The 14,344-nt window shown below is 42.2% G+C and overlaps 1 protein-coding gene across 2 annotated transcripts in view; it reads left to right on the top strand.

The window, feature by feature from the left end:
* AFF3 (ALF transcription elongation factor 3) overlaps positions 1–14,344 on the top strand; it is a 478,799-nt gene that overhangs the window by 459,866 nt on the left and 4,589 nt on the right. For both annotated transcript variants that reach the window (XM_075852633.1, XM_075852634.1), the window contains exons 16-17: positions 9,341–9,434; positions 12,044–12,093. In XM_075852633.1, the coding sequence (XP_075708748.1) occupies positions 9,341–9,434; positions 12,044–12,093 (144 nt within the window). The remainder of the gene's footprint in view (positions 1–9,340; positions 9,435–12,043; positions 12,094–14,344) is intronic.

Here is a 14,344-nt window from a genome sequence, read left to right as displayed (position 1 = left end):
AAAGTCAATAGTAGATAGTAACGCTTGGGTACCTGAACTAGTCCAGACGGTGGCTGTGGCTTCAGAACGGATGGAGGCCGGCGCGGCAGGTGGCGCCAGATGTGGCGGGCAGTATCCGATGTAGCAGAAGACACTGGACGTGGCAGGAGACACTGGACGTGGCAGAAGACACTGGACGTGGCAAATGACACTGGACGTGGCAGCAGACACTGGACGTGGCAGCAGACACTGGACGTGGCAAACTACAGCAGGTGCAGTAGACACGACTCCAACGCTGGTAGGCACAGGAACAAGAACACTACGGAATACAGGAACGGGTAACAGGGCACGGGTAACAACTGGGAAACACTAAGGGACCATTTGCGAGACAGACTGGGATAGACTAACAACGCTCAGGCAAGGATCAGAAGGCCTGGGGCCTTCTTATAGACCGGGAAATCATGGCAGTTGATGATGATGACGATCCTTTTGTGTGCGCGCTGGCCCTTTAAGGCCGTGCACGAGCGAGCGTGCGCACCCTACGGGACATGGCAGAACGGAGCGGAAGTGAGCGCTGGCGTCTCCTAGGAAGGAGACAGGGGCCAGCGCTCACTGATCCATGGCTGCGGACGTCGGGAGGCGAGTAAACCCGATGGCCCGCGGCCATGGACGCTACAAGGGTTACCTACTGATAATGTCTCCGATTACTGTATTCGTACTTCTCGCAATGTCCTCCTCAGATATGTTATGTGATACATTGATATAATATACATGCATGTATTTATATATCTAAACAAACTTTTTTCTTTTTTAGATAACTATGGGACTTCAGGAACACTATACCTTTCTCAATAGCCTGATTTATGTGAATACGGAATTGATATTGGAAGCTTGATTTGTGCTATACATATCATGTCCTGTGACTAAAATGTATGAGGAATATTGCTATTTTATATACTTTTTTTATGGTTTTGAGTGGGGACATAATAAAGATACCTATATTATCATTTATTATTGTGTTTTTATGACGTTGCAATAATGAGCCGCTGCGGAGCAGGCCCTTGCGAGTCCGGTACACAATAGGTGGCTGTAGTGTGTCTGACCGTGGACACGAAAGTGTGACACGATTTTTCCACTCATGCGGATTGAAGATAATTCTGACCATGTAAGTGTGGCCAGGGATCCGATTTCCTCATGTGGACTCTATTCTTTGATTCATCCATCATGAAACTCTTTAGAATATGTAGATGTAGAAGTCTATATACTGTACAATGATTTGCTATATGTTATTTTGTATCTTTGTGATTCCCCGCTTATGCCTGTATATTATTTTGGTTTTTTACCACTTTCCCTTTTGAATTAGTCCGGCACATTATGGATAATGTTAGCCAGTTCATATGCCTACAGTAAACTCTGTATTTGGTGGTTCACATAAACCACTTGTTATAAGATACAAGACGCTTCCATACTCTGCTTACATGAGATTCTTGACATGCGCAATGAGCGCTTTTTATTTTACTTAGTAACATGATGATTTGAGATCCCTTTCTGTCAGGCATGTGATCAGCTGGTTGCTACCGTCACTTTGACACATGCGCGTTAGATATTGAGGAACGCCGAACTATTAGGACACCATCGTCTGACTACTTTATATTCATTAGTTTAATGTTAATTAGGCTCTGAGTTTCTGATTGGTGAGTGGTCCTACAGTCTCAATCTTCAGCCCAGCTGTTGATTATCAAATTATATGTTAATTATGCATTTTCTCTATGATACATTTGTTTATATGAAATATTTATTCTTCTATGAATATGCCACTTTTCACTTCTGTATCAATATGTACTTTTTGATACCCTATGACAATTTTATTGCACTTTATTGGATCTTACATATTTTTAATTATTATAATGAGTTTGATTACCTGTATTGGACACATGCTACATAAACCACTGTGGGTGTACGGATCACCATGCTTGATAATGGTCCTAATGTTGGACTGAAACGTTGCATTATTTGATGTTGGCTGAATAAACCGCATCTTTTCATATTCATAATCGGAGTGCTGAAAGATTTTCTTATATATATATATATATATATATATATATATATATATATATATAAAGAAGAAAATCAATCAGCACTCCGATTATGAATATGAAAAGATGTGGTTTATATAAAAAGATAAAGATTGGAGAGCAGGATTCCCATCTTCTTTGTGTGCAATGTATAGAAGACATCATAGCAGTTAGGGTCAGTTCACACAGAGTTTTTTGGTGCTGATTTTGACGCGGAAACCGCATTGGAATCAGCACTAAAAAACTGCCGAATTTGCTTTTAATGGGATGCAGAGGCGTTTTTTTTACCGGGTGGCTTTTGGCAGCTCACATGAAAAAAAAGCTGCATGTCTGCCTATGACCTCCCATTAAATCAATGGAAGGCAGAAAAAACATGCAGCGCTCGTTTCGGAGTGTTTTTTGCTGCGTATTTTTGCCCGCGGTCCTTGCATTAGCTTCAATGGCTGAAAAAACTATTAGCATTGAAATCAATATTTGGGTTCCTCAAAGAAATAAGTAGTATCACAGAGTGGGAATTCTTAAAAAAAAAAACCTTTATTCATTCTTCAGATTAAAATACTCTAGGTGATTATTTTGAGTACAAATACCCGACACAACCAGGGTTGAATCAAATAAGCAATCCACAATAATCACCTGGAGTATCCAGAAATTTATATCTAGATGGCGTGGCACCATATGCCACCTATGGATACTACTTGTTTCTTTGAGGAACCCACATATTGATTTAAAGAGGCTCTGTCACCAGATTTTGCAACCCCTATCTGCTATTGGAGCAGATAGGGGCTGCAATGTAGATTACAGTAACGTTTTTATTTTTAAAAAACGAGCATTTTTGGCCAAGTTATGACCATTTTTGTATTTATGCAAATGAGGCTTGCAAAAGTACAACTGGGCGTGTTTAAAGTAAAAGTACAACTGGGCGTGTATTATGTGCGTACATCGGGGCGTTTTTACTTCTTTTACTAGCTGGGCGTTCTGACGAGAAGTATCATCCACTTCTCTTCAGAACGCCCAGCTTCTGGCAGATCACGCTGTGACGTCACTTCCCCAGGTCCTGCATCGTGTCAGACGAGCGAGGACACATCGGCACCAGAGGCTACAGTTGATTCTGCAGCAGCATCAGCGTTTGCAGGTAAGTAGCTACATCGACTTACCTGCAAACGCCGATGCTGCTGCAGAATCATCTGTAGCCTCTGGTGCCGATGTGTCCTCGCTCGTCCGACACGATGCAGGACCTGTGAGTGACGTGAGTGACACAGCGTGATCTCTCGAGAACACGGCTGTGTTTGCACTGCCAGAAGCTGGGCACTGCCAGAATACTTCTCGTCAGAACGCCCAGCTAGTAAAAGAAGTAAAAACGCCCCGATGTACGCACATAATACACGCCCAGTTGTACTTTTACTTTTCAACACGCCCAGTTGTACTTTTGCAAGCCTCATTTGCATAAATACAAAAATGGTCATAACATGGCCAAAAATGCTCGTTTTTTAAAAATAAAAACGTTACTGTAATCTACATTGCAGCGCCTATCTGCTGCAATAGCAGATAGGGGTTGCAAAATCTGGTGACAGAGCCTCTTTCAGTGATATTTCCTGGAAAGTGATGGCAGGTTTTTGTCTGGCAAAGTCATTAGTTTACATGGTTTACAGATGCTAGGGAGGCTTTTTCAGAGAAGCAATTCATGCAACAGTCCGATGCAACACCTACCATTAAAGTTGCATTTAAGGAACTGGAAAAATCCTATAAGGACAATCTGAAATCCTGGTGGGAGACACAGTCTCTAGATAATTATATTAGAAACAAAATTGTTTCCAATGGTCTGTGGATACATTTTCAACCAGCTACCCGTTCCCGTACTCCCCTACTACTTGAAAGGTGGGAGAAGGAGGCTACTGATCGCTCCATTCGATCTATGCAAATAATATTAGAAGAAGCAAAAACCTTATCAGTGACAACTAATCGATTGAATGTGCTACTAGAAAGAATCCAACAGTTTAAATCGGATCCAGACTTCAGTAGGAAGAAAAATGTCTAGAATGTATGAAAGAAAGGAAACACAACCAATTCTTAAATGACCTAACAGACTTTAAAGAAAAACGTGCCTACCAATTTGATAAACCAGATTTCAAACAGTCAGAAAGTGACATATCAATGTCCGATTACGATATTTCGGACACAAAGAAAAAGGATAAAAAGAAAAATTACAACTCACGACAAACTACTAGAGGAAGGAACAAGACGTAGAGAAAACAATTACAGATACAGAAGATGGGGCACAGATACACATACATCAGAAACTGGAGAAATGCAAGAAAGGAAAATTGGTTTTATCCAATCAACCTACCTCTCAATCTTCATCTCAAAAATTTGCCCCTCCAACTGCATCTGCTCAAATGATTCCTCAAACAGACTTTTACCAAGCACTTCCTTTTTTAGGGAACAATTAACCACCATACCAAGTAAGAGGAAAAACACGTCAATAAGAACACGTTAACCACCATACCAACTAAGAGGAAAAACACGTCAACAAGAACAACAGAATGTTTAATAACTAATGACTAATTACAGGTTATTAACCCCTTCAGGACTGAGCCTGTTTTGGCCTTCAGGACGAAGCCGATTTTTCAAATCTGACATGTGTCACTTTATGTGGTAATAACTTCGGAATGCTTTTACCTATCCAAGCGATTCCGAGAATTTTTTCTCGTGACATATTGTACATTATGTTAGTGAAAAAATTTGTTTGATAAATTCAATATTTATTTGTAAACAAACACCAAAATTTAGAGAAAATTAGCAAAAATTAGCATTTTTCTAAATTGAAATGTATCTGCTTATAAAACAGATCGTAATACCACACAAAATAGTTACTAGTTTACATTTCCCTGTTCAAATTTAATTTTTTTTTGGGAAAAATTCATTTGTAATAAAAATAATTCTGTACCACAAAAGGTTTTACCCGAGAAATGCAACTCAATATTTATTGCCCAGATTCTGCCGTTTTTAGAAATATCCCATATGTGGCCCTAGTGTGCTAATGGACTGAAACAGAGGCCTCAGAAGCAAAGGAGCACCTAGTGGGTTTTGGTGCCTTTTTTTTTTAAGAGTATATTTTAGGCACCATGTCAGGTTTCAAGAGGTCTTGCAGTGCCAAAACAGTAAAGACCCCCCAAAAGTGACCCCATTTTGGAAACTACACCCCTCAAGGAATTTATCTAAAGGTATAGTTAGCAATTTGAACCCACACTTTTTTTGCTAAATTAAATAAAGGAATAAAGGAGAAAAAACACCCCAACATATGTAAAGCACTCAAAATATTAGTGGTTATGTAGACCAAGTGCTTAGTAAGTAAGCATACAGGGAGGTACCCGTGGCCAATAGAAGTCCATGGGCCCGTAAAAACGTGCCGTAATTAAGGGTATTTTTACGGTCGTGTGTATGGGGCCTGACTGAACAGATTATTTACCTACGTGACTTTTGCAAATGTCGGAGTAGGGGGGTTGTTTACCTGTGTCAATGTACCTGCCCTAAATATTATATAGGAAAGACCTTCAGGGAATTCTGTAGAAGGATAGGTGAACATCTCAATGACATAGAAAATAAATGTGATAAAACTATCCCCAGACATATGCATGAGTGCCACAATGGTGACCCAGCATCAATTTCATTCCCAGCAATTGAATTGGTTGGACCTTCCGCCCACAGTGGGGACTGGGATGGAAGAATTCTTTAAAAAGAGACCAGTGGATTTATAGGTTTAGATAATTTAATCCTAAAGGACTTAATGAGGCGCTTTCCGTTGTAAGCTTCCTGTAACTTCGTTATTCCCTGGAAGGAATTCTGAGGCAGATTTTTTCTGCCTGTAAAAAACTCTATGTGAATTGGGCCTTAGGCTCCACACACTAGCTCAGAGAAAACTGAGAATTAGAGGAGCCACCAGAGGAGAAAACTGTCATAAAATGGCCAGAAATAGTGTTATTCCTCATGTACACGCTTTAAAGGGGTTTTCCAATCAGGGACATTTATGACATATCCACAGAATATGTCATAAATGTCAGACAGTCCCCATCTCTGGGACTTGCACCTATCTCTAGAACGGGGTCCCCTAAACCCCGTTCTACCTCTCTGTGTAGCGGCTGAAGCGTGCAATTTCCGACCATGAAGAAGAAACAGTGTAGCTCGCTGAGCTACGTTGTTTCTGTAAGTCCCATAGAACTGAATGGTAGTTACGGAAACAGCGTAGCTTGCATTCTACACTGCTTCCGTAATTGCCATTCATTATTATAGGAGTTAAGGAAACAGCTCAGTGAGTTACGCTGTTTCCTACTTCATGGTCGGAAATCACACGCTTCAGTCGCAACACAGAGTGGTTGAACGGGGTTTAGCGGACCCCATTCTAGAGATAGATGCAGGTCCCAGAGGTGGGACCCTCCTCTATCTGACATTTATGACATATCCTGTGGACATATCCTGTGGATATCCTTTATAAATAGTCTGGTTTAAAAACTTCCTACCATTTTGCTGCTGTAGAGTCTGTGCAACTCCTGTATATAACTGTCTGTGCTGCTGCTTCTCACACTGCTCCTGTCGGGTATGATGTCATCTGCTTTCTCTGCTCTCCCTATCCCTTCTCTTTGTTAGAGATACCAGAAGAGAGGGGAGGAGGTTGTACACAGCAAAGTGAGTAGAAAGGATCCAGAGACTGCAGGGTGAGAGATCACACAGGATAAGTAGAGCGAGAACCTACGGAAGAATCTGCAGGGGGAGGGGGAGAGAGTACACATACAGACAGCACCAGTGTATGCAGGGGTGTAACTAGGAAAGACTGGGCTTCATAGCAAACTTTTGACTGTGCCCCCCCCCTTGGTGCCACACGCAGCCCCCCTTATAGATAGTGCAACCTGTAGATTGTGCCAAACAGCCCACCTGTAGACAGTGTCACACCCCACTTGTAGATAGTGCCATACAGCCCCCCGTGTAGATATCACTATAAAGCCCCCTGTATATAGGACCATACAGCTCCCCCTGTATATAGTTGCACACAGACCCCTCCCTTATATATAGTGCCACACTTCCCCTCCTTAGTTGATAGCGCCACACACAGATCCCTGTAGATCGCGCCACACACAGCCCCCTGTAGATAGTGCCACAGCCCTCCCCTTGTAAATAGTGCCACACAGCCCCTTGTATATAGTGCCACACAGCCCCCTTAGTACTGCCACACAGCCCCTTGTATATAGTGCCACACAGCTCCCCCTTGTGTATAGTGCCACACAGCTCCCCCTTGTGTATAGTGCCACACAGCCCCACCCTGTATAGTGCCACCCAGCCCCCCTTGTATATAGTGCCACACAGCCCCCCTAGTATATAGTGCCACCCTGCTCCCCCTTGTTTATAGTGCCACCCTACCCCCCTTGTAGATAGTGCCACCCTCCTCCCCCTTGTATATAGTGCCACCCTGCTCCCCCCTTGTATATAGTGCCACCCTGCCCCCCCCACTTGAATATAGTGCCACACAGCCCCCCCAAAAAAATATATTGTACTTACCTTGCCCCGTTCTTGCGATGGATGGAGCGCTGCACAGGCTCCGGTCGGGACACATGCGCAGACCAGCGTGATGCAGTGAAAAAAGCCCCAACCAAGTATTGAGTGCATATACTGTACATACTTTTCAGTAGGCCAACCTTTCGGTATTTAAAATCATTTTTGAAATTGGGCTTATATAATATTCTTATTTTCTGAGACACATTTTGTGTTTTCATTAACTGTTAGCCATAATCATCAAAATTAAAAGAAAAAAATGCTGGAAATATATCACTCTGTGTGTAATGGATCTATATAATATAGAAATTTCACTTTTTTAATTGAATTACTGAAATAAATTAACTTTTTGAAAATATTCCAATTCATTGAGAAGGACTAGTATATACAGCACCAGAACAAAGCTCCGTACATAAATACAGCACCAGAACAAAGCTCCGTACATAAATACAGCACCAGAACAAAGCTCAGTACATAAATACAGCCCCAGAACCAAACTCAGTACATATATACAGCCCCAGAACCAAGATCAGTACATATATACAGCACCAGAACAAATATAGCTCAATTTAGTGCAACCCCTGCCGTATAGGTTTGTATACCGCTGTTATCTTGATGGCTGGGGGTCCCACCGCTGGGACCCACAGCGATCAAGATAACAGCGGTCCCGAGTCCCCTAAATGAATATAGTGGTGGTTACCCATACATGCTTTCACTCTATTCATTCTATGAATGGATCCCCAGAGATCAAACACGTATCACCTATCCACAGGATTGATGATAATTTGCTGTGGTGGTATAACCTCTTTAAGTGGTTCTAGTACAAACTATTTCAGTCGTTCCTTCAGAACACCTCTTGCTCCTCATGTGAAAAGGAGATGAGCTTAAAACGAATGTAAAGGATCTGCCAGACACATCTTCTGTGTCAACGCCCGTGGTTAATCAGTCTGCATCTGCTCCTAGGTCTGATAGAGAGACTTGATCTGCTACCACTCAGGCTGGTAGGCTGAGGAGTGGGAAAACCTATCACAGCCTGGCCAGACGGTTCTAGCTCCCGCCCTCGGTCTATTTATACCTTCATTTCCTGCTCTTCCTTTGCCTGTGATTCTGTCTGGTTTCCTGACTCTTCTGTTCCTGCTAGTACTATTGACCTCTGCTTCAAATTGACCTTGGCATTACTGACTCCTGCTCTGCGTTTGGTACCTCGTACACTCCTGGTTTGACTCGGCTCGTTCACTACTCTTGTTGCTCACGGTGTTGCCGTGGGCAACTGCCCCATTTCCCTTAGCTTCTGTGTACCCTTGTCTGTTTGTCTGTCGTGCACTTATTGAGCGTAGGGACCGTCGCCCAGTTGTACGCCGTCGCCTAGGACTGGGCGTGCAAGTAGGCAGGGACTGAGTGGCGGGTAGATTAGGGCTCACCTGTCTGTCTCCGTACCCCGACATTACATAATCACAGGCAAAGGAAGAGCAGGAAATGAAGGTATAAATAGACCGAGGGCGGGAGCTAGAACCATCTGGCCAGGCTGTGATAGGTTCTCCCACTCCTCAGCCTACCAGCCTGAGTGCAAGCAGATCGAGTCACGCTATATTTCACAGTTTGTCATTATAGCCTATAACTATTCTACAGAAATTTAACTGCTGAAGTAATCTTATCCATCACATTTTTAACAGAATGGTTGCATATTGGGTGTGATGTAATTTCTGGATTTTACTGTTATATTCATATACTTTCTGTGCTCATAGTTACCGCTGTCTGGCTCTTCTGTACTGGAGAATGTTTCGCCTCAAAAGGGATCATGCAGTGAAGTATTCTAAAGCTCTCATCGATTATTTCAAGGTAGGAAGTTGACTAATATGTTAGCTTTTATGACAAAAAACATATTTTTTGGGGAAAAACAAAGTGCCAGAGACAAAGTTTCAGGATGGCCAACAGACCACTAAGTTTTGGTAAATGTATCATAATGGTGGGGAGATGCCACAAGCAGATAATGGATTTTCCAACAAGACGGTTTATGACACGCTAAAAGGGCAATGATCAGTGGGGGCCTCACTGGTCATGGGATAGTGCTGGATTTAGTCCCAGAAACACATGTGTTTTTTCCCTTGATGAAAGTTATGGAGAATTCTTTGTGAGTTAGTTAGTAATCTAAATAATTAACTAATTGATTTAGGAAAAGAACTGACATTTATTCATTTTACTGTACAGTAATATAAGATGATCTAGTTCTAGATGATCTGCTTTCTGCAGATAGAGCAAAGGAACATGGGTACTTACCCCAGCATAGCACGCATAGGTTCCAATAACTAAATATTTGCTACTATGAACTGAATTGTCACAAATGCATGAGTGCTTTTTCTTTTCCAGTGTATTCTCACGTGCCAGTTTTGTGTCTTTTTCAACTGAGATTATTGCAAAACCACAGCAAAAAACTAAACTACTGCTATTTTTTTAAAGTGATTTTGTGGTAATTGTGGTGAAAAAAGGACACGTGAATGCACCTTTAAGATTATTCCGATCTTAAAAAATGTTTTGGCATATCCACAGGATATCCCATTAACATCTGATAGATGTGGGCCCATGCACCTATGTCGATAATCTCTACCCCCCCCCCCCCCCCCACAGTCTCACAGTCTTCTCTCTGGAGTTTTGTTGCTGTCCTAGGACCTGCGGTCATGTGACCTTTATAAACAAGAAGACCATATAGGACCATATAGGAAAAGACCTATAGGAAAATAGGAAGAATAGGAAAATCCTCCAGCTCACCGTTTGTAGACTTTATCCAGGTAGCACTCAGATCTCCACACGGTCAGTGGTCAATAATGGAAAAGAAAGAGACTGTGATCCAGCGCTTGTGCGTAAATAAAAGGAATCAGAGTTCCAATTTTATTATATATCGAATTTAAAACTATGAATCAAAGTGCTGAGGGGTGATACACCCCTCAGCACTTTGATTCATAGTTTTAAATTCGATATATAATAAAATTGGAACTCTGACTCCTTTTATTTACGCACAAGCGCTGGATCACAGTCTCTTTCTTTTCCTATGTGACCGTCATGTCTGCAGGTCCTTTTGCAGGACATACACAATGCTGTTTTGTCAAGTTTTTGCCGAATCGCCCTGGGCGGCCGCCCAAAACGCCATAATCATGATCCGCCATTTCCCATAGGCTCCTATGTTAAAAAACACATATACTGCGCGGTATATTTTTTCTTGCGGGATCTTTCAGCTTTGAATAGCGTAGTCAAATGTACACTCTTTTGGCCTTTGTCGGGCTAATGCAGCCCTATGGACACGTTTATCGTGTAAGAACTTTCCCGATGTACACGATAAGCATAGGGCAATAACATGATGTGAAGGGGACCTAAGCAAAGGTTGCTATTACCTATAAAAAAAATAATAGAACATTATATGTGAAGAGAATATGATTATTCTCAGTCACTTAATGCACTTAATAGTGGTAAATTTCTTATGCCATACAACGGCACTCCACACTACGGATTGATAATAACCCAAAACATACCACAAAAGCAACCGAATAACTTTTTACGGCACAGAAACTAAATATTCTTCAATGGCTGATTCAGTCATCTGACTTCCACCCGCTTGAGTATTTTCACTTGCTGAAGGCAGAAAGACTCACAAACTGCTGCAACAGAAAAGAATCTCAGGGGAGGAAACTCAGCATTTGGTGATGTCCGTGGGTTTCAGACTTCAGGCGGTCATTGACTGCAAAGGATTTGCATAAAAGTATTAAAAATAATCCTTGTACTTAGAATTATGTTAGTTTGTCCAACTACTTTTGAGCCTGTGAGAATGGAGGGACTATGTAAAAAATGGCTGGAAGTCCTTAACAATGAATGCAATATTTTTGTTAAACGCCTTGAATTAACGTGTAGCTAAGCGTTTCACAAACTTATGACATGTCATAGTGACATGTCAGAAGTATGTATTGGTGGGGGTCCAAGCACTGTGACCCCCACCAATCGCTAGAACGAAGCAGCTGAAGCGCTCAGCTGTTTTGTGTCTGTTCAGCTTTTTCCGGAAAGCCGATGTATCGGAGTACGAGCTAATAGACTTTCTATTAAGTCCGTACTCCGATACATTTATTTCCAGAAAAAGCCGAACAGACACAAAGCGGCTGAGCGCTCACACGGGCACTTCAGCTGCTTTGTTCTAGCGATTGGTGGGGGTCTCAGTGTTCGGACCCCCACCAATCCAAACTTCTAACATGTCACTATGACATGTCAGAAGTTTGTCAAACGTTTAGCTACACTTTAAAGCTGAAAATCTCAGTCATATCTTCATTGCTGTGTTTTAAATCCATTGTGGTGGTGTACAGAGGCTACATGATGAACATTGTCTCACTGTCAAAAAGCTTCTGGACCCGACTGTATAGCATAGCAAAGTATGCAGTATACTAAGAGTATAACGCTTTACTTTTCAGAATTCCTCTAAAGGGCCACGAATACCGTCACCATGGAATACCAATGGAAAGTAAGGAATTATAGTATTGCTCGATAAAAGTGTTCCTCAGCTCGATCAAGCAAAACAATGTATTACTGGGCAGTTTCTTTCTTTCCAGTATTGTTTCCATGCGAATATACCAGACAGAGCAACTGGGAAGTATGACTTGTTTAAGTCTTAAGTAGATATTCTTCACTGCAGGATCGTTTTAAGATTAATTTAAAAAGCAGGAAAATGTCACTTCCCCCAGGAAATCCCTTACATGCCAGCTCAATGTCAATCACTTATCTTATTGTATATCATCTTATGACTGGCCACAGAGATGTGAAAAACTGCTGACATTACCATTCCCTTGCATTGCCCCCATGTAGTTTCTCACACTTCGGTCAATGCTATTTATGTATATTACCTCTGACGACATAGAAATATTTTATACCTGGTAAAATAAATGTTCCCACACATTTATCTATGCCAGGGCGCTATATGAAGAGCCAGAGCCAGCAACATATTAATTGATTCAGTAGTCTTAAAACAATTCAAGATCAGGCCTGGCTTGGTTATAGACTCTCTTAATAAATGTGTTGCATCTTTCGCATTCCCCTCTTCGGCCACAAAATTTAAAAAAACACAAACTCAACTCACTGCTCCTCTTCTCCTTTCCCCGGGGTCCCCTCATTATTCAAGAGCAGCTCATACAAAGCCCTGACGCCGAGCAGGGCCTTATATGCGATACAGCACTTCAACACCATCAGTGGTGCGTCGCATACAACGTCCTAGAACAAACACGAGTGTGACCCCTAGTGGCTTGCGGGCACAATATACATTTATACAAAAAAGGGCTGCCTGCAGACAACCAAGCCCAATTTCCCAGCCACCACTGATGTGTAAAAATAATGAACTTTATTAAGCTACGTGTAGCTGGACAGACCACATGAATTAATTTAAAATTCTCACTAGCCGAGAGACGGACACAGGCATGTGTTACCTGATTTATCAGGCAAATGTAGTTTCTGATGTAGGAGTATTAGTATTTTCCCTAGTCAATTAGATTTGTTAAGGTAACTAGTAGGCAACAATAGGTCCGATCAGCGGCAGTGTATTAAAATATTAGCAGCCCCCCCGACATGTTTCGCTACTAAGTAGCGTCCTCAGGGGTACACGGGGCTAATGGCGGCGCGGAATGAAAAAGATCCTGATATAGACACGTCAATGATGCATCTGAAGGTGTGTCGAACCAGATAACCAATGGCAATGAGGGAGACACAGAGGTTTCTCAGCTGTATGTAGCCGACGAATGACCAACAAGATGAAATAGTCCAATTATAGGCAGAAAGGCGGCGCATGCGCAGAAACATAGAACAAGGACTAAGTGCGTACAGCCTAGCTCGGACCGTAATTTTCCGAGTGAGTCACCAGCGCATGCGCAGATGCACAGAATAGCGACACAGAGGTCTCTCCGCTGTATATGGCCGACGAATGAACAACAAGATAAAGTAGTCCAATCATAGGCAGAGACGCGGCGCATGCGCAAAGACCTAAAACAAGGACTTAGTGCGTACAGCCTAAATAGGACCGCAAATTTCGGAGTGAGTCGCCAGCGCATGCGCAGATGCACAGAATAGCGACATAGTGCCAGAGAGCTTCACTCTGGCTGCTCGTAATTAACACTGTGTGCAATGGTACTGCTTGCCTTCATCGTTATAATGACGACGCTTAGCACGCATGTATCCACGGGTTTATCCGGTATTAGGGGTAAATGGGCAAATGGGAGACCGTTATTGATTAATTGAGCTAGCGCCGATATATAGCTAGGGTACGGTAAAAGACCAATAGAGAGGGACCTATATGTGTCCCGTCCCCATGTAACCCTAATGTGCACTCGGCAATCTGCTGTCGTGTCACGATCAATGTCACGGACTGTATCTACAAGCCACAAAACTGACCTACTCAGAATCAATAATCCCAATAGGGCAAATACGCAATACTGTAAGCACAGAAGGGCACCCTCCCCTACGTAAATACATATTAGTTCCCCATAATAAAATGGTCACTCAGGACTAAAGAATGCCTCAAAAATCCCATCTTAGGGACATACCATAATTCTGGAGGTAAACACAGGATCACTAACAATATATATGATATGTCAATGACAGTAAATCGCCGCCAACATGTGGTCAAAGTCACAATAGATATAGGTACGTAGATTAGTCTAACCTCCTGATTAGAATGGTTATGATATTATTTAAGAGAATTTATTTAAGAGAATTCTCCACGTTGGTGT

The sequence above is a fragment of the Rhinoderma darwinii genome, chromosome 2 (assembly GCF_050947455.1).
Source record: "Rhinoderma darwinii isolate aRhiDar2 chromosome 2, aRhiDar2.hap1, whole genome shotgun sequence".
Lineage (NCBI taxonomy): Eukaryota > Metazoa > Chordata > Amphibia > Anura > Rhinodermatidae > Rhinoderma > Rhinoderma darwinii.
This window is presented reverse-complemented; position numbering and strand designations above follow the sequence as displayed.